The following is a 27,734-nucleotide window of genomic DNA, read 5'->3' on the forward strand; positions in this document are numbered from 1 at the left end:
AATGTAAATACAGTAGCACTGCTGAAATTACCAGTGCTTTTCTTACAGAAACTACATTTGAGTGAAGATGTTGCTGGAGCCACATTCATGGCAGCAGGGAGCTCCACTCCAGAACTGTTTGCGTCTGTTATAGGTATGGAGCCCACACACTAGCTCTTATGAGATCTGCTGTTAAAACAGCAGCAGCAGATCAAGCAGAGGTATCCAAAAGTACTTTCATTCTATCAATTTATAATCAACAATTGCAGCTGTCAACTAGTCTGCAGTTCATGGTACAATTAACTACTCAAAATATCTCTTAAAACTCTGAAGCTCCTCTCAAAACACAGTGATGAATAGCTGTTTCTGAACATAGGAAGTAAAAGAAGAGACTTATTGCAGGCCCCTTAGAAAGAAGTTGAGATATATGAGAAAGGATTAAGAGCAGCCCTGAAGAGAAGGTCTTGGGGGCGTTGATTAATGAGAAGCTCAGTGTGACCCAGCAGTGTGAGTTTGCAGCCCAGAAGGCTAAGTGGATTCTGGACTGCATCAAAAGAAGCCTTTCACAACTTATTTAGGCTACCTGTTCCAGTGCCTCACCACTCTTATAGTGAAAAATTTCTTCCTTATATCTAATCTAAATCTACCCACTTTTAGTTTAAAGCCATTACCCCTTGTCTTGTCACTACAGACCCTGGTAAAAAGTCCCTCTCCAGCTTTCTTGTAGGCTTGCTTTAGGTACTGGAAGTGCTGCTATAAGGTCTCCTGTCTTTTCTTCTCAAGGCTGAACAACCCCAGCTCTCCCAGCTTTTCTTCATAGGAGAAGTATTCTATCCCTCCAATCACTTTTGTGGCCCTCTTCTGGAGCTGCCTCAACAGGTTCATGTCTTTCCTGTGCTGAGGACTCCAGAGCTGGTTGCAGTACTCCAGGTGGAGCCTCACCAGAGCAGAGAACAGGGGCAGAATCATCTCCCTCTAACTGTCGGCTGCACTTCTTTTGATGCAGCCCAGGATATGGTTGGACATTGTCCAACTTATGTCTAGTTTTTCATCCACCAGTACCCCCAAGTCTCTCTCTGCAGGGCTGCTCTCAATACCTCCATCTCCCGGACTGTATTGATACTGGGGTTTGCCCCGACCCAGGTGCAGGACCTTGCACTTGGCCTCATTGAACCTTGTGTAATAATGCATGTTTTGCTCCCTCTGCAGGTGTATTTATCACTCACGGAGATGTAGGAGTAGGGACCATTGTTGGTTCAGCAGTTTTCAACATCCTCTGCATTGTTGGTGTCTGTGGAATGTTTGCAGGACAGGTTAGTAAGACACTTCCTTCTATGGAGTTCAGTTGCGTACAATTTTGGGGTTTCCATGACCAAATATTTAAACAAACAAACCAAAACAAACCCAACAAACAAACAAAAAACCAACACCCCCCTAAAATAGGAACAATAACAATAACCCCCAAACAACAACAACAACAAAACAAAACCAAGCAAGAACCAAACTCCACAACCCAACAAACAGACAAACAAAAAACCAAACAACCAAAGAAAAGGACTGTTAGTCAAAACCAAAAATGAACTGGCATTGTGAAAACTTTCAAATGTTACAAATAGCAAATGTTTCCAAGCAGTTCAGCTGTAGTTTCAGCACTCTGAACATGGAGCCAGTTTCCTATGTGTGCTACTCCTTGTGCAATACTGTGTTCACAGTCAACTGATCAGTGGCATCTCCTGATCCTTCCTGGTACTGATGGGGGTCAAAGATTCTAGGACACAAGATTTGCTCCGTCTACTCAATAGGTGGTTAGACTGTATCATATTTTTTCAGGAATTAAGTCTGATATATCCACAAATATTATGAAGTGGGAGCCATTGATTTACTTCAGTACAATGAATTGTATTTTACAATTAAAATTATGACCAATTAAAATATCATTAGTAAGAAATGAATTCCAGTTTCTCTGCGATTTTTATTACTAGTGATTATTTTAGTTCTATTGTCTTAACAGACTGATAGTCTTCTGTTAGCATGAAGCTGTGACTGGTTCCAGAATCACTGCTAACAGTAATTCTGCTCACACGCCTAAGTGGTTGCAAGATAGAGGCCTTTGTTTTGTCTTTAAAATTGCATATTTTATTGGCTGAAGGTATGATACAAGGCTGCCCCATCCCTGGCAGTGTTCAGGGCCAGGTTGGATGAGGCTTTAAGCAACCTGCTCTAGTGGAAGGTGTCTCTGCCCATGGGAGGTGTCCCTGCCCATGGCAGGGAGGTTGGAGCTAGGTGGTCTTTAAAGTCCCTTCCAATCCAAACCATTCTGTGATTTTATATTTTTCAGGTGGTTTGTCTCACGCAGTGGGCTGTGTTCCGAGACTCTGTGTACTACACAATATCTGTGATTGTACTCATACTTGTAAGTAGCTCTCTTACCAATTAATGTGTTTCATTGCTTGAGGTTTTGGAGGTCCAGCCAGCTAACCATAGATAAACACTAGTAAACCATGATTTTCCTAGCTAATTCTAGTGACATCGGGAAGTGATAGCTCAGATCCACAATATGGTCCAAATATGAATACTTCGTACAACCCCCCAGAATACGTATCCATCAATGTCTATTCATTTTGTACCTACAATCTGTAAAGTTCTTGCAGGCTAGCAGGCTAGTGTTGCTCACTGGAGTGAGCACTCTCCTCTGACCTAGGGGACTTCCTGTTGTGGAGGTGAAAAATTTAGAGCTGCATTTCTGTTTTGAATAGGGAAAGTGGCTGTTTGTTGCTTCTACACAGTAATTTTATTTCTCAGATTCTGGGTGAATTTTTCTAAATGGAGCACAGATGGGATACCACTTTGTTTATCTAGAGCAGTGTAGTAGTTACCAAACACACCTATTTACTGGGTTCGGTGGCAAGAAGGGGAAGAATCCACTTAGTTTGATTTGTAATACATATGGATCACTGGCTGGCCATTCAGTTACAGGAATTATATAGGGTGGAGTAAAATGTGTATAATCACTTGGCCTAAAAGCAGAAGTAAAATGGCTGTTTTTTCTACCAAAAGTAGTCTAGCTGTTAAAAGGACTCAGAGCTAGGTCTCTTCAGAATATATGACTTTGCTGTTATTTACACAGGACAGCATTGCATGTACGTTTGTGCATGCTGTCTCTTTCACATGCTCACACTGTCTTACTCAGTAGTGTTTATAACGATCACTGAGAGGGATCCAAGCCTTGTTCACAAGGTTTCTGCTTTGTGAGGAGCACAGTCCATACACTGAAAGTTCTGGTTAGAAAGGGTCGAAACTCAAGCAGCTTCTGGTTAGATATGACTGATATTTATTAAATAAATTTGACTGATTTTCAAGATAAATTGACCACTTCTCTGATCTATGTGTTTATTTTCCCCCCCCTTCTTCTAGTTCATATATGATGAGAAAATAGAATGGTAAGTTGTGTAAATTATTCCCTACAGTACCATCTCTGCCATGGGACTGACCACTAAATAGAGTTGCAGTGTAATTAGCTTTCATTCATACATGCTGGGAATATGAGCTGGATTTGACACCTAGAAAATCATATGTATTTTCTTTGGTTATATTTTTTATGATGATCAGGGAAAACTAGAAGAAAATGTAAGAACCTGGAGACATTAACAAAGTAAATAGGCTGTATTTAAGGCCTGAAGATTCACATGTGTAGAGAGGAAAAGTGAAGATCTGCTGATTCTTACTGTTAATATTTATGGGGGTGCTAGGTGTCCCAAAGAACAGTCCAACGTGTGATCCTAGTGGAAGAACATAAGCATCTTCTAGAAGAGTCCTTTTGAGTGCCTAGCCTGTGCTTCAGCGCTGAAATGACAAAAGGCCTTGGCATTATTATCCTCAGAGGGTAGCTGTGGTTTCAGTCTACATAGCACATTTCTGAAATACATGCGTTACATATTTGCATGCTTATTGGAACTTGAGAGTCTGCTTCCCCCCCATTCTGTTGAAACACCATCTAATCTTAATGATGTGAATCCTGTGTATACAAACGTGACTTGTACTAGATGTTTGATTCACCCTGCATAAAACTTGAAGAGCATACAGCTGTTTAATGGCCTTATAACACTTTTTTTTTTTTTTGTCTCTCTGAGGTGGGAAAGCCTTGTACTCATCATTATGTATTCATTCTACATACTTATCATGAAGTAAGTGCTTTTCTCCTGTGTAGGCCCTTTAGGTCTTAATTGACCATCATTCTTTTTGTGTGGTTTTGTCCTTGGTCTTCCTGCTGAGAATGTGCATCTAGGCTTTACTGCTTGCTTGCATAAGTTGTTCTCAGATGCTTAGAAGTTGGACAAGGATATGCAACAATACAGCTTTTTCAGACCTTTTCGTTTGCACTTTCAGATACAACGTGAGGATGCAAAATTTCTTCAGCCTTAAAAGCAAGAATGTTGGAAATGGTGACACAGTCAACAATGAGCTCGAAGATGGTAATAAATATTATGCCTCTAGTTGTGATGACCCATCCATTCCATTACTATGGAAAGGTAAGGCTGAGCAGACAGGACTTCGAAAAAGAGTAGTTCACAAGGTACCCTTTTTATTTCTTTAACGTGTATCTAAACAGTGTTACTATTCAGTCAGAAGCAGGAATTTTCATTGGATTAATTTGATAATTCAGCAGTCAGATTGCCAGATGGAAAAAAAAGCCAAAGCCAAATCAATTAATTTTTTTCTATCTATATTCTGAAAACAAGCTGCTTTGCACATTGGCAGTTTTGCTTCCTTTTTGTCTCCTGTTCATTGATGAGCTACAACACTGTGAAAGAAATCTTTGAAATACTTTAATCTCATTTTGCAGTGAGTTGCTGTGATCATTGACTATGGTATAGTCAAGTCTTTGGATGTGGAGGTGTTTACATATGAGGTTCAGAGGATACCTCCTAGGGCAGTGGTTACGTATTCAAGTGGGCATACAGGGTAAGGGTGATTCAGTGAAAGAACACAGATGTTAGTGGGTCTTATTTCTAAGGTATTTGTTGAGTTAATTGACACTTGGCTGGCTTCACAAGTTGAACTGCACCTTCCCAGCAGCAGCTTTCAGAAACAGGAGCACTGCTAGTAGCCCTGAGGAGACTACAGCTGGTGTCTGCCTTACCTCCAACCAGTGGATAGCAAGTTTTAGGATCTGTCAAAAAACCTCCCATGGTTTCACCAAGGTGTAGGTTTAATCTTAATCTGATTTTCCCAGGACAAAAGTGATTACTTCCCAAAAAAAGAAGGTTTGATTTGGGTGAGGAACTTTGTTCCTACCAAGGATGCTTAGTCAGTTGCTCAAGGTGCAGATAAAAGGGGGGTTCCCATGCTGCACAGCACTCTTCTGTGCTCCTAAGTTTTACTATTTTCAAGAGCTTCCAGTAGTACAATATAAAAGATTCCATTACTCAAGTTTGAGAAGAAAAAGGAGAGCTTTTCACCATAGGATAAATTCAGTTTCAAGGTCGAGTTCTATACACAGGTAAAAGCAAAATATTTGTACTTTATAAATAATACTCGTATTTTAGAAGTACAAGCGTGTGGCTCATTGCCCTTGGCTTTTATTGTGTTGACCCAGATTTCCACCAGGTGGCATGGTTCGATTCCTGCCTAAACCCAGCAGCTCCTGAAAAAAGTAGGTTTCTGAGGGCCTGATCAGGAGTCAGCTCTAAGTCAGCAAGAAGTTTTCTCTTGATTTTGACAGGACGGGGTTGTTAGTGGTGACACTTCATGGTGAGCAGGAAGTTTAGGTAGTTTGTTGAAAGGAAAAGCATGTTCTCAGAAGGTATTTTTCTAAGGAATATCACAAAGGAGAAGCCAAAAAGGCTTTTCTCTCTCACATTTGTGAAAACTACTTTTGTGATTTTTAAGTGGAGCCTGTTCGTACCACATAGGGCCAAGGTATGTATGTTTACAGGCATAGGGAGTGAGACGGAAGAACTGTTGTGAAAATATAAGAACAGTGTGCTGCAGTAACTGAAAACAGCTGTTCTGGGTTTTTTGTCTTTTTGGTTGGTTTTTTTTTGTTTTGTTTTATAGAGATGTATTCTACACCACTGCTGAGGATTTTTTTTTTTTTATCATGGTATTTCATCAAAGCACAGTATATTTGGTCTCCTTAGTTCTATAAGAAATAATTCTAGAGTAACTGCAGTGCTTTGATGTTTTTTCATAATACTGTAAGATAAAGAAGCATTTTGAGACCTCACTGGAGAAACTCACTTGAGAGCAGTTAATCTGATTAAACTGTTAAAAAAAGATACCTGGCCTTTTTTGCCTTACCAGGATTGCCATCAAACATTTCTTTTTTTTTTTTAACTAAAGCAAATGTTAAGCTACTGTGGTTGAGGACCTCTCCTATGAGGACTGGTTCCTAGGAAGATTGTCTGGCTATATATTCCTTCACAGATATTCTGCTACACTCTTAAGAGTCATTGGAATGGATGTGCTCCTTATTTGCATCATCAGCTATAGTACTCAGCAAGGTTAATTCATTTTAGATGTTGGGGTGGAGGGAGGATAGCTGCTCCTTTATGTTTACCAAAGGCAAAATTACTACTAGTTCTATTCTCCTGCAAGACAAAACCACAGAGTTGATGTTTTGAATAGGACATGTTTCTTTATGAAACCAAAGATCTCTTTATGACACTTCAGGTGACTCCAGTGTACTCATTGAAAATGCATTGTAGTGAAACAAAGGAAGACACTCCAGTGCCAAAGGGTAAAAGATATAGCTGTCTACTGGTGATTTATAGGCTTGATTTTTCTTGTTAATGATAATGAAAGGATATACTTTTTCAACTTCAAATGTTAGAAGATGCTTGAGACAGTAGAGCTTTTATTGCATGATATGATTTACTTACATACATGGATCCAGTCTTCTTCCTGAAAAACAAAAATAATTCAACACTGTAACAATGCAAAAAACTAACAATATAGATTTCTGTGTGTTTAGAATAGGTCCATTTTAATTCCTTTGAGTTGAATGTTTTCTTAGATTTCCTTTGCTTCCTGACTGGAACCATGCACTAATAATTATCTTGCACTTCTACTTCCTAAATTCTCTTCTTCATAATGTAAGTAACTTAACACAAAAGGGGAGTGCGGGGGGTGTGAAGCTAAGCAAACAGAAAACAAGCATAAAAGAACTTTGGTTGGTTTTTTTTCCATGTAGTAATTAATGTTTATTAAAGTCATATGCATATTTCCTACACTGCTTTCTAACACCACATGGGTATGTCTCCTGTCTGCTGAGCCTTGCTCTTCTTGCTGTGTGTAGTCTGTCGCATTTGTGAGAATGTTGGCTTGTTTTTAAACTCTGAAAGTCCTTATCTGTACTTGTGTTGATTCCCAACATAAATTTGTTTCTCTGTGTTCTTAACACAGTAGAACAAAACTTGTAACCTTTGTACAAGTTCCTTTATATTAACAAAGGCTTACTTAATAAATTTGTTTGTGACAATTGGGTTTTTTTCATTGTTTCAAATCTGGTCATGTTAGAGATACTGAATATTACTCCCTTTGAGTCTAAACAGAATGACTTTGGGTGATGGGAAGCATGGTAAGATCAATTCGCAACTAACTTTGTCCATTGTGACCATTAGTGAAGGGGATGCAGCAATATGGCAAAAACAATGTTGTGATGGTGGATGAGATCATCTGTTCCAGTCCCCCCAAATATCGGTTCCCTGAAGCTGGATTACGGATTATGATTACAAATAAATTTGGACCACGCACCAGAATGCGGATGGCAAGCCGTCTTATCATTAACGAGGTAGGTTCTTTAAGAGAAGAATTAGTTGCTATGAGCAGAGGGGTTGCTAAAGAGCCGTGTTCATAGTCATTTTGGAATGCAGATTCTCCCGTGTTCCTAAGGATGGGCTAGAGTTATGTCTTTCTCTAACAGCTGTGTCACAGCAGATTTGAAGATGGATTCCTAATTGGCAATGCTGCCCGTCTGAACGGGAAGGCAGTCACCAAGAAGGGACTTCCTTATTTCCCATTCAGAAGACGTTTATTTCAGCATGTGTGTGCCTATATGTGAACACATTTGGGGTTTATCTGCAGCAGAAGAACTGGGTTTGATCATTACAAAATTGGTCAGGCTAAGACAGGAATAATGGACAAGCAAAAATCTCTTAAGAACTGCTCTTGTATTAGCAGCACCTCAGGATCACATCAGATATTTGCCTACCTTCTTAGTCTTACCTGTAGTCTTCAGCTCAAAATTAAAATGAACCAGAATATTTTTATGAGAGGAATTTGCCCTAGACAGTTTCAGTTATCTCTAACTTGATGTATTGTCACCACCTTTATTGTTATTGCTTGTTTCATATCCTGCAGTTGAAGTGACAGGACTGGCCCTGTGACACTGGGCATGTATGAAATACTGGGGTGACATTTTTTGACCTTCTAACCTTGACTTCTGTGAAAGCAGGAATTTATCCTTTGCTTCCTACAACATCAAATATGAGAGGTTTTTACTCTCACAAATAAAATAATTTCAGCAGTTTAAGAAATACAAGCTTTAGGAAGTTCCTAGAATTTGGATGTCTTAATACAGTTCATGTGTCTTCCCAGCATTGCAAATAGCCCAGTGAAAAAAAGCAGGACTAATATATTTACAACAAAAGTCCAGTTTAACAGTAAACCAGTGAAATGTTTATTAAGAAGTCAGCTTGGTGGCATACAGTCAAGAGCAGAGGATCAGAAAGGGCATATAGCAGCAGTTGGCTCCGTAAAAGTTCTGCTTTGAAGGCAAATCACTGGTCAGCAAAAAATTCTTTCTTAATGGATATGTGTGCTGATACTTCCTAGTTCAACACCTGCAAAAAACATTCTTTAAACCAGACCATTTGGATGTATGTTCTTATCTATTCTCATTGCCAAAGTTTTGCAAAGTATTCAGATATGAGTTTTCTCTATTTTTAAATAAACCACAGTGTGTTAATACTAGATTCAGATTTTTTTGCATGTTGTGCACTAACTTTATTTTTCAAGGCATTTCAGAACACTTTTAGGAAGCTACAACAATTTGTCATGAAAAAGAGAATGCTTTTCAACCTGCATTATTTCATCTGACAAACTAAAAATACATTTTTTAATAAAAGTAGTAAATTACTCTTCCATTTCACATTCTCCAGTGTATTATTGGGAAAATATACGGATATTTAAACCTGTCCCTGTAATTGTTGTACTGTTTATCGGAACCGTAGCAGTCTTCCACATGTCTCCGGGGATAGTTAAGAGCTTCATGAAAGTATATGCTCAGACAAGGGCAACAGGGGTTAGTCTTGCTTTTGGAATTATTGGTAAGACCTATACATTAACCTAAAGGAATGGGGATGAGAAAGAGGGAGGAGAGTTGGATCTGAGCAGGAGAGATCCTGGGTAATGAGTCATTCATAAGCCAACTCTAATAGTGAGGGAATGTCTTGAGTGTTACCACTAGATTATAGTGCTATTGCTAGCTTGAGTGGGAACTGTTGAGTGAGAAGTGCTTCAGAATAACCATGCTCATTAAAACATGGTGTTGGTTTCTCCATCATGGCCTAAAAAACTTCTGCCAGTAATTTTGAGGTAGGTGGTCAACACTGCCTGATGAAGACAGGTAGGCCACAGGCAAATTTGTTTGTTGCTGCTTGGAAGGAGAAGCATCACAGCTCACGTGACTGGAGCTGGACAGACAGCAAACCCCAGATTTAACAAAGTCACTATTTTCCAAACTATGGCAGTTTTGTCTTTGACACTGTGCAGCGTCAGCGATTAATCCAGTCTGCCAATGGCTCAAGCAAACCACTTCAGAATAGGAGACATGAGAATATTGAAAATGGGAACATCCCTGTGGTGAACCAAGAGGAGGAAAATGAACAGGACAATCTATCTCCGTTTTCATTGCCAGGTAAGGCTTACTTTACAGGTGTTTATAGTAAGGAAGCAGAAGATAATTAAAATGCCAGACACTGGGTTGTAAGAAAAGATGTATGTTGTATGCGGGGAAAGAGGAGAAGGGGGATTGATATAACTCTGAAGGCTGGATTTGATGACAGTGAAACTGAACTGGAGGCTACATGGCTAAAAGTCAATATTAGGAAGGTGTTTTCCAGCTATTGTGCACAGTAACAGTAGAAGTGCTGGCTTGCCAGAGGCGAAGGGAGAGCAGGTAAGGCAGGTTTATATTAAAAAACATGTCGGATCAACCCATTGAGCACTGCACTGTTAGTAATTTTGAAGTCAACAGTTAATAATGACCTGGAGATTGCTAGGCCAGAGGCTAGGTGTATAAATATATAATAACTTGATTTAGTGACTGTAGGGGAGGCTTCTTGGATGAAGAAGAAGAAAGGTTTAGGGAGAGAAAGAGTGTTTAATATCTTTGACAGTGTTTAGAATTCTTAGACTAGCAATAGGTAATAATATTCACCTTCTGAAATTTTTTGGAAACTCTGTGGTGTGAAGGGCTATATATAACCAACCTTATTATGTAGGTGCCCTTAACACATTGCAGGTTGACTCTCCTCCAAATGCTTTGGAGATTAGACAGCGGAGATTAGATCCCCCCTACAGACATGTAGTCAGTAGTTGTCTGTCACACAGTTACTGCTAACACAAATATTATTTGGCATAAATGAATGTCACATGCAGTGAAAAAGAAGGAATAATTTTCCATGTTGTATATAATTCGAATTTCTTTGAAATCACATTGCTTCAGTTGCTATCCTTTTAGAAGAGATGTTGGTGACTGAACAAACATAAAAGCATACTATTCAAAGACTAGATAAAGTCATATGTTTTCATGTGTTACTGTGCTTTTACAGGAGCTTCTTGCAGTCAGCAGTTATGGACTTTCATGGGGGGTGAAGAATGGAAACGAACGGATTCACTGAAGATAGGCCCATTACATTAGATGGGCTCCTGATAATCTATGTAATAATGAAAAAATGTTTTTATTTTATGGTGACATAGATGGATGCAAGACAGCAATATGCCTGTGCACATGAACATGTTGTTGTTGATAATAATAGTAACAGTAATAAACATCTTCTAAAAGCCAAAAATGTCTGCACAAGCCATCTTGAAAATGCACTGTACACATGTACAACATTGGCAAAGATTTTTTTTTAACTGAGTTGTTTTTAACAAGTTTTTGGATTCAAGTTTTAATTAGGGCAGTGCAATCATACATTTTTTTCTTACATTCCAGGACAGTGCAGAAATCTTAATGTGTCAAACATTATCTGAAGACCATACTTGGATTTGTTCAAGACTCTTGGTGAATAAGAAATAGATTTCAAAGTAGAGCTTCCTAAGTGTGTGATATTCACAATGGGCAAAATGCTTTGGACAAAGGAAGGAGTTATTAGTTAGTCCATTGGCCTTTTTTAAATGCATTTTTTCTGCATTTTTGGGAAAGTCCTGAAGGATAATTGAGGTGTAACAGTCCAAATTTGAGCCAGTGATGATACAGTTCATACTGGAATGGAACAAAAGTTCAACATGAACTCAATGAGTTGCATAAAAGTGGTAATGTGGTTGTTTAAAATCCTCATAATTATCTTCAGGTTTTGTTACCTCTGTTGTCTGGAGATGATTATGTACTGGTTGGATTCTCATTGCTCAACTCACGTATTCTGAGGGAGAATTCTTTTATTTTTGCTTTCAGAAGTACCACTCCAATAACTTTGGAGAAAATGGAAAGAACCAGCATCACGCCTCGTTGTTTAAGTACTGTGGCACGATCAGTAGCCTAAAAAAACCCTGATATTTAAAACTGGCTTTAGGGAAAAAGTGTTGCAGACACTTTCCCAGAATCCCCTGTGGGTTTTCTTTGTATATTTTCAGGCCAGGAATAAGGCACATACATTTTCTAAAGATCAGAAGTTCATTTATTCTTTCAGTAGAATACAGAGTTCTATGAAGAATAGGCTTTCACTTTTCCAATACAACTTTCCAAGTCAACTGCTTGCAGTGAGTGAGGTAGAAAACTCACTATGGTATTTTAAGAGCTGCAACAGAAATGGCTATGAATTGGTCCAGACCTTTTTTTGTGCTGTCCTATAGTCACCTTTATTTTTATTTTTTTTTTTAGCCTACTTTGGGGTTTGACTTTCCTCCAAATTGCATATTCTAGACCCTTTTGCAGGAACGATTTTTTCTGAAACAGAAATAAATGTAAGTGAAGTTTAAAGTACTGCGTCATCTCTGAATGATTCCCAGCAATCATTTGCCGTCTGTAAGTTTTGCTTATTGTTTTCTTTTATCATCTATCAACAGCAGTGCTCAGCAGTAAATGTAGGGCTTTAGCACACAGAAATGGAGGATAGAATTGTTGCATGAAAACAGTCTCAAACTACATCATCCAACCTAGATCCCCTATGTCAGCCATCCACAGAGATTCACCTCCAGGGTGTGGTTCTGGCCCATCTTGAAACAAGAGACAACACATAGTTTTTATGGCAACTACATGCAGAATCATACAAGCCAGCCTTTGCCTTTGGTTTCTGTGTGGGAAGAAACATACTCTTTAAAAGAGGAATTTCTTTCGTGACCTAACCTTTAGGCTATGATGATTATCTTCCAAGAGAAAGGCTTATTTGATACTTTACAATTCAATTACTCTACAGTTGCTTGGAAATGGAGCTTAAACTTAAAAAAAAGCCCCAGAGATCAGAATAAAACAGGATGAAACTGAGCAGGTATATGTTGACAACACCATGGTGTGTAAAAGCCCTTCCATAGCTTAGTAGTCTTTTAGAGTCCAAACTCAGGAAAGCACTTCTGTGCAGCTCTTACTGAATGCTTAAATTCCATTTACTGTCACGTGTTCAAGAGCCTTTAAAATAGTCATTGTTCTCAGCTCCTGCTGATTTCATGGAAATGAAGAACTCCCTCTGTTTCAGTATTGGGCCATAGATGCTTTATATAAGTCATGATGGTGGTAGCTAAAATAGGAATAATAATTCCCAGAGCTAAATGAGATGGCAATAAAGGAGATTAGCAATCCTGCCCATTTTTTAATGTATCCAAAATACAAAGACAACATGTAGGATAGAAACAAAAAGGAATTGACAGTATTTACTAAAACCAAAAATGTTTGTACTTGGTCAAATCAAATGTCTTGCCCAATATTCTGACTCCAGCTATGACCGATGAAGAAGCCAGGGGAAAATGAGACAGGACAAGCTGATCTTCAGCTATTTTCAGCTCAAGAAATTTGCTGGACTGGACATAATGTCAGTATTTAAAAATCCTTAAAATTGTTCGTCTTCCTTAACCTGTCTAATTCTCATTGAATATTTGGAAAATCTGACACCCACAACATGTTTGTGTGAAGACCTGTCTCCTTTTACTTGCTTTGAACCTGGCTCCTACTACCTTCATTTGATGTCTTTTATTGGAAAACACAGTGAACAAAGCAAACCCCATGCACCTCACTTGACCACTCAGGACGCTATAGCTTCTTGTTATATCCCCTATGGAGTTGTATGTCTTCAGGGTTGAGCTAGAGACATAAAAATGTTCCGTGTTGGATCCTCTACAGTTTCTGTCTGCAAACACTGATGCAGAGAGTTCTAGCTTCTCTGCAATGGCTTTGTCTTCTGCCAGAGCTCCTTTATATTCTGGTCACTAGTGGACCCAGCAGACTTCCTGCTTCTAATGTATTTGACGTAAGATTTATTGTGAGTTTTTGTTCCTCATAGTTGTTCTTCAGACTCTCTTTCTGGCCCACTTTATGGTACTTTTGCCAAAGTTTCAAAACATCACTTGGGTGGCTAAGTTAGGAAGAGAGCTAGTTTCCATAACTTTTGTGATGTTGCAAGAGAGGAGTTCATCCAAGAAAGTAGTTCAGAACAGGACCTAACTGCAGTATTCCAAAATGCTTTTTTGGAAGAGTTTTCCTTTTGCCACTGCCTGTATAATGGTGTATTAGAATTTTATTTCAGAAGATAAGTGTGCTTCTGAGGCACGTTTCACTGTAGTCCTCATGTATTGCACTTCAATTTATGTTGGGTTCTTGGAGCTCACGAATGAGACTCCTTTTATAGGAACCTAAACTTGGAAAGGTGCTCCAGAAGAGTAGTGAGTGTGCTTTTCCTTGGAGGAGGATACACAGGATAAATTGGAAGAGAAGTGGGCAAGGATTTAATTCAGTAATTCATTGCTTCATTCTGAAAGTACAAAGAGGGACTCGAGGAAGTCTAGAATAATCCCAGTTCTCCCTTAAAAAAAAATGGATAAAATAGACCACAAAGTTAAAACAAACAAAATAAATCATGCCAAATCCAACCAAGTCAAATAATATATGGGGAGTACCTCTGCTCAATTACATCTTATTTTTGTTGAATATCGTTGTATCCTAAACCTATAATAACTCTGAAAGAAAAGCTTTTTTCTGCATAGTGGAGAAAATTTTTTCTTCTGGACCAGTTCCTGCTATACCAAAAATGTATCTTTAAAAGAAAATTATTGGCATGAATCCAAATATGCTAAGTGTGGTAAAGGTTCAGGCTGAAAATAGAAATCTGAGTTGTTTTGGATGGATCTCATGGTCTAGAATTTGGATCTTGCATTCTGGAAAATTGAACTTCCAAGAAAAGTGTCAGTAGGTTGGAAAATAGTCTGGTTTGGATGAGGATGAGAGGCAAAATATCAGTGTTTTCCACAGAAAACAGGAATTGTGTCCAAAGCTCTGTTGCAGGAGAATTGCAATAAAGATGTTTTAATATGTCAACTGCCAATTGGAAGGCTGACAAAGGTTAGCCCTTCTTGGATACCCCTTTACACCCTGTGTAGACTATCTCTAGTGTGGTAACACAAGAGAATCTCTTGCCTCCACAGTTCCTAAGGAAAGCTGCAGAGCTGAAATCAGTAAGTATTTTTCAGGAAGTAGAGGGGCAGCTGGTGTGTTAATTTTCCTAACAGCAAATTGATACCATTTTTGCATAATTTTTACATTTTGCAACAAAGGCACTGGAAGTGGAAAATAATTCTAATGGAAAATTCACAGTTAATCTTGTTTGTTCTACTTATTTTGGTTGTTTCTATGTTGAGTCCCATACTTGGAACAAAAATCTATGTTCCTCTGTTGTGTTTTGGATACTGCACATGCTCAGAAATCAGGCTTTCAGATTGGCTAATATACATATGTTAAGTTTTCTAGTCAGTCTCCACTCTGACAAACAGCAGCACTTTCTATCAGAAATTTACTTGCTGTCTGGGTTATTACAGAGCTCTCAGTGTGGAGGCATGTATGTTACTGTTACACATTTTCAGGTTGAGATTTGAATTAATATTGGTAATCATATGTGGGTGTAAATACACCTTTGTAAATATACAGCCTAACTAGGACCAAGGGGACAGGTGATTTAAAAAATCTGTTTCCACTGGGGGAAAAACAGGTGGGTTTTTTTGTTGGTGGTTTGGTTTTTTTTTTTGTGGATTTGGTGCGGTTTGTTCTGTTTTTAAATGAAAAATAGTGAGAGATTTAAAAATATAAAAAAGGAAATTAAAAATTATAAGGTGGAGCACAAAAAAAATCTGCAGCAGCAGTGATTTTCCTAGGCCAGCCTGGATATGCCTTACTTTTCTTCAAAGTTTACCATTGTCAAAAGTAAAAAACCCCAGAAAAATAGAAATCAATAGGAAACTCCAGGAAGTCCTTCTCATTTTGCAGATGGACTTAAATTAGAAAAAAACTTTCCTATTTTTCAAGTTACCTTAAATTAGAGATTTGTATGAATTCATAACAGTACAGTAATGAAAACCTAATTATATTCATGCTTTTCAGTGTCGTGGTTTAAGCCCAGGCCGTAAATTAGAAACACGCAGTCTACTTCCCCCCCACCACCTTTCTTCCCTCCGTTTCTGGAGGGACGGGGAGGAGAATCAAAAGAATGCAACTCCCACGAGTTGAGATAAGAACAGTTTAATAACTAAGGTATAACACAAATCACTACTGCTACCACCAATAATAATCATGATGAAGGAAATAACAAGCAAAGAGAATACAACCGCTCACCAACTGGTACGTCACCACTCACAGACCGATACCAATACCTCGCCCCCCACCCAGCAGCATTCCAGCCCTTCTGGGCGACTCTCAGTGCTACATCCTGGGCATGACGTGCTGTGGTATGGAATACCTCTTTGGCTAGTTTGGGTCAGATGTCCTCTCCCTGCTTCCTCCCGGCTTCTCCTTCTCCCTGGCAGAGCATGAGGCTCACAAGGTCCTTGGTCAGGGTAAACATTCTGACCAGGAACTGAAAACATCGGCTTTATCAGTATTATCCCCAGGCCAAAAGTCAAAACACAGCACTGCACCACCAGCTACTAAGAAGGAGAAAAACTGACTGCTGCTGCTGAACCCAGGACATTCAGGAACGTTAGTTTTTTTACATCAGTCAGCTACTAATTGTCTCACGTAAGGAGATGCTTTTTTTCATGTGAGAAGATTTAGGCATGTTCTGAAGTAGCTAATGTGTGGAGAGGTTGTCTTTGTGGGACTGTCAGGAAGGAAAAGGAAGGCTAAGTGGAAAAGCTGTCAAATTTAACTACAGTAACTTAGGTCTGACTCCTGACCAGCGTAGTTGCAGTCTGTCAAAACTCACAAAAAGTGTTTTCTATGCAGCTTACTGACTAGAACTAGGCTATATATGCACTACATGCATTTGGAAGGTCTGTTTTAGACTAGCACTAGCTTGGCCCCATGGCCTAAATGCTCATTATTTGGAACACTTCTAAGTTCGTGCTTCTGGTTCAGCTTTATACCAAGGGAATCTCATTGGTGTGATACAAGCAAGGCTGCTCCGTTTTGCATACTGAAATACAGTAAACTGGAAACCAAAATACAGTAAATGGGGACAACCAGTTTTACTTCAAGGGTATGCTCCTGATCTGAATGAAAACATAAATTTAGTTTCATACTTTCATACTGAGCTCCTCTCAACTCTGTGTGAATGTTGCAAAGAGGACAGTGATTGTTTTTCTTGTAAAAGGCACTTTCTTTGGTGCCTTAAGGAAAATTTGTCTCCTTTCCATGGCGTGGTGTGTGTTGTTGGACTTTGTTCACCAGGACACTATTTGTATGTGAAAGTAATTATTGTGAGCATAACATCTGGAAAGATGACAAGCACAGAAATGTATTGGAAATTAGCAAAGGGTTCTTTGTTGTAGGGCTGCTGCTTCATTTTCAGAAATGTTAGAATTGGCCTTTCCTGTAATGATACCTCTTTGAAAGCTTGGCATACTTGGCTAACAAATACCTGGAGAAACAGAAAAATAGATTTCTAAAGTAAAACAGTTTCATGCAAAACCCCTTATCTTTCAGTTTTATAGCAGGGTGAACAGAATATAGACCCACATTGCTTTCTGTAATAAAGCAGTGTTCTTTCATTACTGTTATGGGGGGTACAACAAATAAAATACACCTTTCCTCAGCTATGTGGGTTTGCTGCAGGAGCTTTCAGACCCAGGGCTCACAGGAGTGGCTGACACTGCTGTTAAAACAACTAAGCTAAAGTCTTGTAATGGGACTGTTTGGTTTTTGCAGAACAGCTATTTATTGGATAATAGCCTTAATGAGGAAGATAATTTTTTTCCTTGCAGATGTACTAGGGAGCTCAGCAACAATCATAAAATAATTTGTCATGAACTAAAAGCGTACCCCAATTTAATGAATTTGTCACTAAATCATTTTAATGGTTATTTTAGAGTGGGTGTTCAAACCCAAAACAACAGCAATACAAGAAGTAGTTTCAAAAGACCAAAAAAAAAAGAAAAATAATAAAATTCTCAAGCTGTCTATTGTTTGTGCATTCATCTAAGGCAAGTGAAATGAATGAAGTCATCTATTTCCTCACTTTGTTGAGGTTGCTGCTAAACTTACTAAATTCTTACAGAACTACCAAGGTACAGCTGAAGGGTAGGCTTCTTTAGCACTGAATGCTGCACAAGTGGGAGCTGAAGAAAATGGCCTGAGGCAGAACTAAGGCCAGATGTACTTAAAGCTTTATATAAAATTTAGTTTGTGAAAGCCAGCAAACCCTGACACAAAATAGAAGCCAACGTAAAGTGTGTCAAGAAGGCTGTTTTGGCAATGGTGGTTCATTGGCTAATTTCATGGTGGTTTCATTGGTCAGGCAGCTTCTCTCTTAACCCAGCAAACCCCAGAATTACAGTTGTTACCTGAAGTCTCAAGCCTGGCTGCCATGTAGCAAATGAAAATGTCACTCCACAAACCATCTAGCTGTAAAAACCAGTTCTGACTCATGATGTAGTGTGTATGAAGAATCACCACTAATAGAGCCAGGAATTATAATCTGACAACATCCATTCAAACTGAGCAGAGATAAGGGAAAGGCAAGCCCTCCTCCACTAATACTTTGATTTTCCTGGAAATGAGCAAGCAATGCTAGTGGTGAGACACTGCGAATTCTCACAGTTAAACATTTGTTTAAGTAATTCAGGGCACTAGACAGGATGCCTGACAAGAGACATATTCCCCAGCATGTTTATTCATGTTATGGAAAAGAGAAATGGGATCGAATCTCCCATCTGTAGCAGCACTGACGATTACACCCTCATCAGATCAGAATTGGCTCCATAATTTTTTCCTGTCAAACAGTCACGCACCCACCCTGTATTTGGAATTGCACGCTGAGGAAATTACTGGCCTAGGTCATGCTGTCTTGTTTGACTATGAACCAAGATTAACAACTTGGGTAGACAAAGAGTACAAATTAACTAGCTAGGAATCTTTTAATGATCCAAACTGTAACAAATTAAACAGGAGGGTGTATAAATTACCATAGGATATTTATAGCCTTGTTAACAGAACTAAAGTGAGATGTGAGCTAAGAAATGTCATTTTCTGGACAGAAGAGATAAAAGATAACTGTTTTAAGAATCTGTATAGCAGTATATGTAGCCAGAGGGATAAAAGGACTTCCCTGTGAAATCTGTAAAAGATCCCCAGTAACATGTCAAATCCTAGAATTAGAATTGACCCAAAGAGACTTCAGTAGTTTTATGTGTTAGAAGTTCCACAGCCACAATCTAAATGGGAATAAAGAGCCGAACTTAGGCTAAGATTTCCTGGTGAGTTGATGGCATCTCGTAATTCACAAGGAAATCTCAAGAAGCTGATACATAGCTTAAGCAAGACAATTTAGTACTAGCATACTGAAGTGAATGATAAAGACTTGCATTTAGACTCACCAACTTATATTAGACTAGTAAGGAGCTTCATAAATCACAAAAGTATTACTAATTTTTAATCGTTTAATATTTTATTTCATTGCATCTGGTGCACACTGGTCCAGAGGACAGATTTCAGTCAAATTAAGTTCACTGACAAAACCTTCTGTTAACCAAATCCTAAATCCCAATGTCTTTGCTGAAAGAAAATTCCTGTTGAAACTGGTAGGAGCTGTCACTGATTATTACCTGCCCTTTAGCTAAATAACTTCACTGGAAGATGTACCTGATAATTTTCTTCAATGCGATCAACATTTTATTCAAAATGTCATATTTTATTAATCTCGTGCACATCATTATCAGTGGAAATCCTTACTAACATAATTCTAAAACAGTATAAAAAATCTCCAAACAAAAACCACCATGCTGTTGGCTGTGATACTCTGGTTTAGCCTGATAAATTTGTTATCCTACTTGCAGAATACCTGATGAAACATATAAATGTAAGTGCATTGTTTATTTATGGCCCAATTATAAAATAGTTCTCTTTTATGTATTGAGATTTATCTGCACATTTACAATACTTTACTTTTTTTTTTTTTTTTAAAGTGAGGATCGTACTTGTCTTCGGTAATGACAGTTCTCTGATATTTCTCACCAGTTGATTTATGAAGGAAGTCATATCTTTCGTTTCCTTTCATAGAAGATAAGAGACCATCTCAAAGTGGGGCTATATGCAATTGGAGAGACTTAGCAAGTATAGATCTCCTAAGTACCAGTTTAAAGTTCTGCACAAGTGATCACAGTGAAGCATGTAAAACAAGTTTGTTGTATTCATAGGCTGGGTCTATGCTTCTGTTTTTTGTGAAAGTGTTTTCTGTTGCTGCACAGAAGATACAGGTTATTTTCATGATAAGATTTCCATCTTACTTTTTAAAAGGTGAGGGAGGTGGGGGTTTTTTTGTCTTTGGGGGGGGAGAGAGTTAAGTTTTGGTTTATTGTTGTTGTGGGGGTTTTGTTGGGTTATTGTTGTTGTTGAACTAATAGTAATACGGGTATTTAAAACCACAATAAACCTGACTGTTAATTTTGGGTTTCAAATCATCCAATGCTTTTAAATAATTTTTTAATGCTTTTAAATCATTGTAATTCTTTCATGGATTTACATAGACCTTGGCAGGCTTAACTGTAAGATTCTGGATGTGCATGCAGAGCTTGGCTGAGAGTGACAAGACCAAGCACAGATGAAAGATATACTGGAAGATGAGCTGACATGCACAGTTGTAAACATCCTTCTGGGATCATCTGCTGTGTTCAGAGAAGTGTAACTGGGTGTGGGATAATTATGGGAAAGCTAAACTGGTTCTTTCTTTGTCCTACAGATGGAAAAATGAACAAAGTTAAATGGATTGTGACATGGCCGTTGATATTCGTGCTCTTTTGCACCATTCCAAACTGCAGCAAACCACGCTGGGAGAGGTGTTTTATGGTGACGTTCATCTTATCTACTCTCTGGATTGCCGTGTTCTCATACTTCATGGTGTGGATGGTAAGTGCATGCAGCAGGACTTCCCATACTGAGTGAAATGTGCATCTTGAAATAGGTTATAGATTTTTTTGTGTATTTATTTTAAAAGAAAGGGATGTAATTGTAGTGCAGTCTTCAGCTCATACTGTACTTATTATAATTCTAGCTTTCTGCTGCTCTTTTCTGCACAAGTAATTGGCCTATTACAGTACAAAAAGGTGCCAGCATGATTTTCAAGAGAATGCGGATATCCACATCCTACTAGTAAAAGGGAGTTTAAATGAAAATGTTTAACTCTCAGTAGCTTGAGACTCCTTTAGAAATTTGGTGGTGTATCAGGTGTAGATCTGTAAATTATTGTCAGTTCAGGAGCACACTTACTTGAAGATTTGAGTAAGTTTGGTTTTGGGGTTTTTGTTTACCTTACCTTCTTCAGTTTCTCAGGTTTCCATTTTCATCAGAGAAGAGGCATGAATAGGAAAGCTCCTCAAATAGTTTCTGTGATGGAAAAAAATAGATACACTTTTGAAGTATTAGAAGTTACCATTTTCTACACTAAAAGATGGAAAACCAAAAAGTTGTATATACCTATAGCTGGAAGATTGGTCAGATGTGCTGCAGAAGAATTTATATGCCCATTTTCATTTTAAATGAAAATATAGTAAAGAAACCTTCCTCTGGTTTCATATCAGAAAATACAGTCCCCTATCCATACACCCATAGTCATATATATTTATACACACACACACGCAAGCATGCACGCATGCATACTCTGCTAGTCATGCATATGAGCTTCTTACCTGCAGAATCATTTTTGGGTGGAGAACATCTCTACCTTCATCAGGCATTTGCAGACTGCTTTATATTTATGTTTCCTCTAATGGAAGACTGTGTTTTCAATATACTTTTTGTAACTTTCTATGGAAGTTTTGCATTGTAAATTAATCCTTTTTTCTCTTAACATAGACTGTTAGAGAAATTCATATGCCAGCCCTCATTCTGCCTGGCATAACTGTGCCAAAGCCACACATTTGTTTCATACCATATATTCTTTGCAGGCCCATGCTCTTTATCTTGGCTCCAGTTTAGAGGTCCACAAATGAGAGAGATGCTCATGAAGGCTGCAGCACAGCTTATTTTAAGTAGCAAGCAGACCTCAATACCCATTGCCACTTGCAGCAGGGAAATCATGCCCACTCCTATTTCTGAGATACAACTTGCTCCTGAGAATAAGATTTGTGAGAACATTCTTAAAATACTCCTTTTCTTTGGTGAAGGGTTCAGTTTTTGTCATGTAAGAGAATGGCAAACTAACAGAGCCTCAAAGAGTTCCACTCTTAGCAGTCTCAGCAGGGAAGCAGCTAGCTGTTCCTTATTCAGTCTTCTCATTCTCACAAGGCTCTTTCCTTTTCAGCTGCCTGTTTTGACTTTTTTCTTAATGCTTTTTCAGCCTTCTTCAGGTGTTCCAGCTAAATACAATTCCCTGCCCTTTCCAAGAACTCTGCTACAAGCTTCAACTATTCCTTAAGCTCTTTTAAAGCTGCATCTGGACTCTCAGGGAACAATATAACCAGACTTGCTCACTTTGGGATTATATCAGAAGTCATGCAAGAAACTGGTTCCTTCTTTGTGTTTTGGGATAAAATAAGTTCTTTATAGCCCTGCCCCTGTATCACAAGATAATTTGGTTGAAGTCCTTTTGAGAAAATAGAACCTCCTTAAAAGATCAGGATGTCTCATTAGAAGTACACAAGATGGAGCTTTTTCGTTTGCTCATAAAAAGTTGAATAATATGGGCCAACATACTTTTCCTTTTCAGTGTACTTTTCCTGGTTATTCCATAATTATTTAATTTGCAGAAGTGGATAAGTATCCTGAGTCTAATCCTGTTAGGGTCCACACCAGAAGTCAAAGTGAAAAAGTATGCCACAACTGCATTGGAATGAGGATACTGTCCGAATACGAAAGGTTAATCTCTTTTCCCTACTGTTCAGGTGACTGTGATTGGATACACCCTTGGGATACCAGATGTGATCATGGGCATTACTTTCCTAGCTGCAGGAACAAGCGTCCCAGACTGTATGGCCAGCTTAATAGTAGCAAGACAAGGTACCGTCTGTTGTAGCATAACTGTAATCTTACATGCATGCTCTGTGATTTGCTTCCTCTGTACACACATTTTCTCAATGCTATTTTATTATTTTTTTATTTTTACTGTTTCAGGGCCTTGATAATTAGCGAAGTGTTTTGGCCTTTAATGTGAACCAAAAAAATAATCCCTGTCCTGTTATCTTTTGCTTACTGGGACTAGGCACACCCTAGCATTCTAGAAGGTCATTCAAAACTCAAATATCCCATGCATGGTATGTATCAGTCAGGGTAAAAAGATGAAAGTAGTAGACAAAACAGGCATATCAGCTATTAAAAACAACTTCGAAGAATGCATGCTGACTTGCACTTGTCTGTGTAAAACTTTCTAGAAGACCTCTCAAACCCAGGGAAGTGAATTGGTTTAAGAGGATCTGGCAGAAGTGATGTTGCTTCAGACATGCTTCTCATCCATTTGTAGGCCTCTTTCTCATTGGAACATACAAGTAGTTGAAAAGGGTTTTAGCTAAATGTCAGCTATGTCCTCATCAGCTTTGCAATTGAAGTTGTCGAAGGCTTCCTCATGCATCCTTAAGTTTTGATTAAGGTTATTTGCAGATCCTTTTTTACTTGAGAAAAACATTAAACCTAACAGTGTGATCTCCTGTACTGCAGTAGAATAAGGAAAGGCCCTAACTGTATTCTTTTCCTCTATTTCAATTTCCATAGTCTTTTTTTTTTTTTTTCCAGATAATGAGGTTTCCAGCACACAGGATTGGGCAGACAAGAAGGGTTCTGAAGTGACAAATTGAGTGCCCAAAGCCACACCTTTGTAGTTTGAGATAGGAGTAGTGCTGTTAAATGTTGCCTGATTTGAAAAGAATTCTATATTTTAAATACTTCATTTTCCAGGTTAAAATCTCACAAAAAAGTGGTACAAAGAAGTATTCTTATGGAACCGCCTTCCTACTAAATTAGTTTTCCATATGTAGTATTAAAGTGAACGTGGTTTTGCAGGAACAGAAGGAAAAATGTTACATTTTAAAATGAACAGACTGCCTCTTTAGATTAGTTGTTCTATAGTATTAGGCAAAACTAGTGTAGGGATTCTTTCCTCAGAAAGTGAAGGTAAGCACTACCTTGGCAAAAAGCAGCCATGTTCTCTTTAAGACAATACAGCGACTTTGCACTACTTGTGTTCAAGAGAGATGTTTGCTGGCAGATTGCAGACAAGTATCTCAAAACTAGAGATGAACACACATATGGATCCAGAGCATAACCTTTCTGTCAGCAGCTTCCTGAAGGAGGATACGGTACTTGCTGTGATAGTGTCTGTCTCCACTCTGTTTCTGAGGGAAATTAACAAGGGCAGAGAAGAATTCTGCCCTCCTCACATCCTTTGACACTGATGCAGAATGAGATGGCAGCCAGTGATAAACATTGGGAGTAAATTTTGAGTAATGCCTCTGGACTTGACCACTATTCACTGATTTATTTTTTTTCCCCTTTTCTGTAGCTTTTTATTATTCCCGAAGTGAAATCATTGCTGGTTAAGCCCCACAGAAGTGCTTAATAACTTTGACTACCATCTGATTGAGTTCTTTTCAGGATCACCTTGCATCATTCACATGAGATAAAGGCCATGTATCCACATACTAAATCCAGTACATAATCTCCAGATTCCCTGTGGTTGCAGGATACCTAGAACAAGACTTGGTTTTTTAATTGGCTTTAAAGTTGGGTTCACTGGCTGTGTGGTATCCAAAACACGAGGAGGATGTAGTTAGAGTGAGCAGTTTTTTGCATACTTCTTTCAGAAGTTGTGCAGAGATTATGGAAATTGTCTCCCTACCCCAGATCCTCTGGCCAGTCCAAGGGGGCTTGGATCAATGCAGATAATTCCCCTTTAGGTTCCTCTAGCACACAGAGCAATGGTCCTATACTTTGTTTTTACCAAAGAGTTGTTGTTTTTTTCTCTGCAGGCCTTGGTGACATGGCAGTATCCAACACAGTAGGGAGCAATGTTTTTGACATTCTGGTGGGACTTGGTGTTCCATGGGGTTTGCAGACCATGGCAATTGATTATGGATCAACTGTACGTATACTTGGCAAATCTTTAATTTGTCCTTTTTATGTCTTAAAAGAAAGTCCTAAAAAGAAAGCATGCAAATAAAATTAAAAAAAAACCCCTGACAGCCAAACAGCCACCTGCTGAGCATGTTATTGATTCCTAAATAAGATGTCATTCTTGCAGAGGAACCAGGAGTTAAGGAAGCAATTCTCCTTCAACAAGCTGCAGTTAATTCCCAGTTTGTCAACTGCAGCACATTATACTATATAGCAGAAAAATAGTACCATGAATATCTGTTCATGCTCTGTCATTTTTTCACTACACAGCTTCAATCACTCCTGTCTCCCTGTACCTTAGTATTTTTGTCTGTAAAATGAGAATAACAGCATATATCTCTCTCCTGATGATCTTTTAACATAAAATCTTTTATAAATGCTGATTTATTTTTTTTCCTTTTTAATGGAGGTGGGATTACTTATACTTTGGTTTAGATTCCTTAATCTTTCCATTCTTCATTATGATAAATCTGTTATGGATTTGCATAGTTTAAAATGTCTAAGTCACTATTCAAAACAGAAGGTGGATCATAAATCTATACATTGATTTCTGATCTCCAAAGCACAGTTATATGCTGAGCATTTCAAACATCTCTTCTATTTCCCACAGGTTAAGATAAACAGCAAAGGACTGGTCTATTCAGTTGCACTTTTGCTAGGATCAGTGGCACTTACTGTAAGTATTTGACTGTCTCCAAGTATTTCAATTGCAAAATACTTCTTAGGTATTTACATGTTATAGAAGGATAAATTGGAAAGAGTTATTATCCCTGAAACATTGATTCTTGTGAAGTATCATTCTTCTAGCAATACCATGAGTTGAAGAGCTACCATTGTCCTCAGTGAGGACTGAAATCTGACATTTGGTGTTGGTCCCATTGATTTCAGTGGCAGTGTTGAAATTGTGGGATCCAATAATACTTCTGTGCTCCTGTGTCCAGCTGCATACCCCAGGCCTGTCTCTACTTTGTGTTGGGACAAGACCCAGGTGTGCTTCATCACTCTTTGCCCTTGTCTCTTGATTTCCAAAACCAGACTGGACTAATCATGTGCTGTAGCGAAAACCCTTAATGAAGACTAGTCTGTGAGGACTGTGAACCTTAGGGCTTCACAGAATAGGACTTTAGAATAGGCATGCTAAATGTCACTCAGCATAAGGCACTTACTTTGTAACACATGACTTGTTAAGGTGAAACAATAATTCTGTTTCAAAAGTCAATTTTGCTGGTACTTAAGGTCTGATCCTGCTGACTCCCAGGGAACCTTCTGTGGGAAGAATCAAATCCCAAAGGTATAAAAATATCCACTTATACTAATGTCTTTCACTGGTTGCCTGTGGAGGTTCTGTAGAGGCTCTGTAGAGACGGGGATCATCACTGGAGATTTCACACTGTTGCATGACTAGGTCTTACAAAACTCCACGTCATCTGTGCACAACTTAAGTGATAGAATGATGAGGTCCATTCACTCTGCCACTAACTTCCTAATGCATCTGATACATAAGCTGTGGGGCCTGTTCTTTTCTTATCCCCAGTTCTGCTATACTGTACAGTGCCTGTGAAATAATAAAGATGTTCTGTAGACATTTGTATCTGCTGATGCTGCATGCATATTGGTAATCAGCACTTTGGGAAAAAATGGGATGATTATGCAGATGTGTTGCTATGCTAGCTGTTCATGCTTTTCTGTAGAGTCTTTTCATAGCAGAAGCCGTACCACCTGAGTTTGAAGCATCTATTATTGTCTCATTTGTTCTGCTGGATGTCCTGATTCGCACAGACCCTCCCAGCAAAACTCAGTGGAGAGTTTTGAGCAAAACAAATGATAATTCAGAGGCACTTAACACCCTTGAAAATAGATGCCTTTGCGAGGACTTCATTGCTTTGCTACCTGTAACTTGTAACTCCCCTTAGTTATAGACCTCAGCAAGACATCAAAGAAAGCACCTCTTCTGAAGCTCTTGAGAGAATGAACATTAGGTGCTGGTGTACTACTGGGACATAAAGGATCTGCAGGGGAACACTGCGGGTATAGGCATTCATGTAGCTCGGTGCATTCTTGTAGTTCATACTGAATCAATGAAAGGGCTGCCTGACTAGAATGTGCCCTGTGTGCTGAAAATGCACTACAGACTGAAACTGAGCACCTAGGGGACTATTTCTCGGTTACAAAAAGAACTTGTGAAGGGGCCTTAAAGTGTGTTCATTTAATATTTTGTAAAAGTATTTAGAACAACTGAGAGTTAGACCAGAGTCCGAGTTCTCAGTTTGGGCTTTTACATTCCTTTTCTTGATCAGAAAAAGATATGTTGTCTTTTTGTTCTATAAAATACTGAGAATATATTTTTATCCAAATCAAAAGAATCTATTTTTTAGCTTGTAATGGTTGTTTCAAAGCCTCCTTTGGCACTTTATTAACTAATACTTTGTTTGCTTGCAGGTGCTTGGAATCCATGTAAATAAGTGGAAACTTGACAGGAAATTGGGCATCTACGTGTTGTTTCTTTATGCTGTTTTCCTTTGTTTCTCTATATTGATAGAGTTTAATGTCTTCACCTTTGTCAACTTACCTATGTGCCGAGAAGAACTTTAAACTATAACAAGGAGACAGACTGAAATTCTTCTGATTACATGTGCTGTAAATGACAGGAGGCATTTCACCTTTCTACCTTCTTTCCATCAGTAATTTGAGTGTCATTCCTGCTTCATCAGCTATCAAGCACTTTTACCTGTGTGGAAGGAAAGCATACCTTTCTTTTAACATGCTAGCTCAAGGCAACCAAAGCATTTTCCTTCTCTTT

At 38.6% G+C, this 27,734-nt stretch overlaps 1 protein-coding gene across 1 annotated transcript in view; it reads left to right on the forward strand.

The window, feature by feature from the left end:
- Window positions 1–27,526, forward strand: part of SLC24A4 (solute carrier family 24 member 4) — a gene marked incomplete at both ends in the record, with an annotated part of 90,690 nt that extends 63,164 nt beyond the window's left edge. Inside the window, 13 exons of the mRNA XM_080619440.1 lie at window positions 49–133; window positions 1,189–1,292; window positions 2,318–2,392; window positions 3,394–3,419; window positions 4,110–4,163; window positions 4,366–4,508; window positions 7,602–7,771; window positions 9,754–9,898; window positions 20,574–20,740; window positions 22,714–22,828; window positions 24,790–24,902; window positions 25,545–25,610; window positions 27,374–27,526. Coding sequence (XP_080475566.1) covers window positions 49–133; window positions 1,189–1,292; window positions 2,318–2,392; window positions 3,394–3,419; window positions 4,110–4,163; window positions 4,366–4,508; window positions 7,602–7,771; window positions 9,754–9,898; window positions 20,574–20,740; window positions 22,714–22,828; window positions 24,790–24,902; window positions 25,545–25,610; window positions 27,374–27,526 — 1,416 coding nt within the window. The remainder of the gene's footprint in view (window positions 1–48; window positions 134–1,188; window positions 1,293–2,317; window positions 2,393–3,393; window positions 3,420–4,109; window positions 4,164–4,365; window positions 4,509–7,601; window positions 7,772–9,753; window positions 9,899–20,573; window positions 20,741–22,713; window positions 22,829–24,789; window positions 24,903–25,544; window positions 25,611–27,373) is intronic.
- Between the last annotated feature and the right edge of the window lie 208 nt (window positions 27,527–27,734).

Source organism: Psittacula echo (assembly GCF_963264785.1).
Source record: "Psittacula echo genome assembly, chromosome: 5".
In the NCBI taxonomy this organism is placed as follows: domain Eukaryota; kingdom Metazoa; phylum Chordata; class Aves; order Psittaciformes; family Psittacidae; genus Psittacula; species Psittacula echo.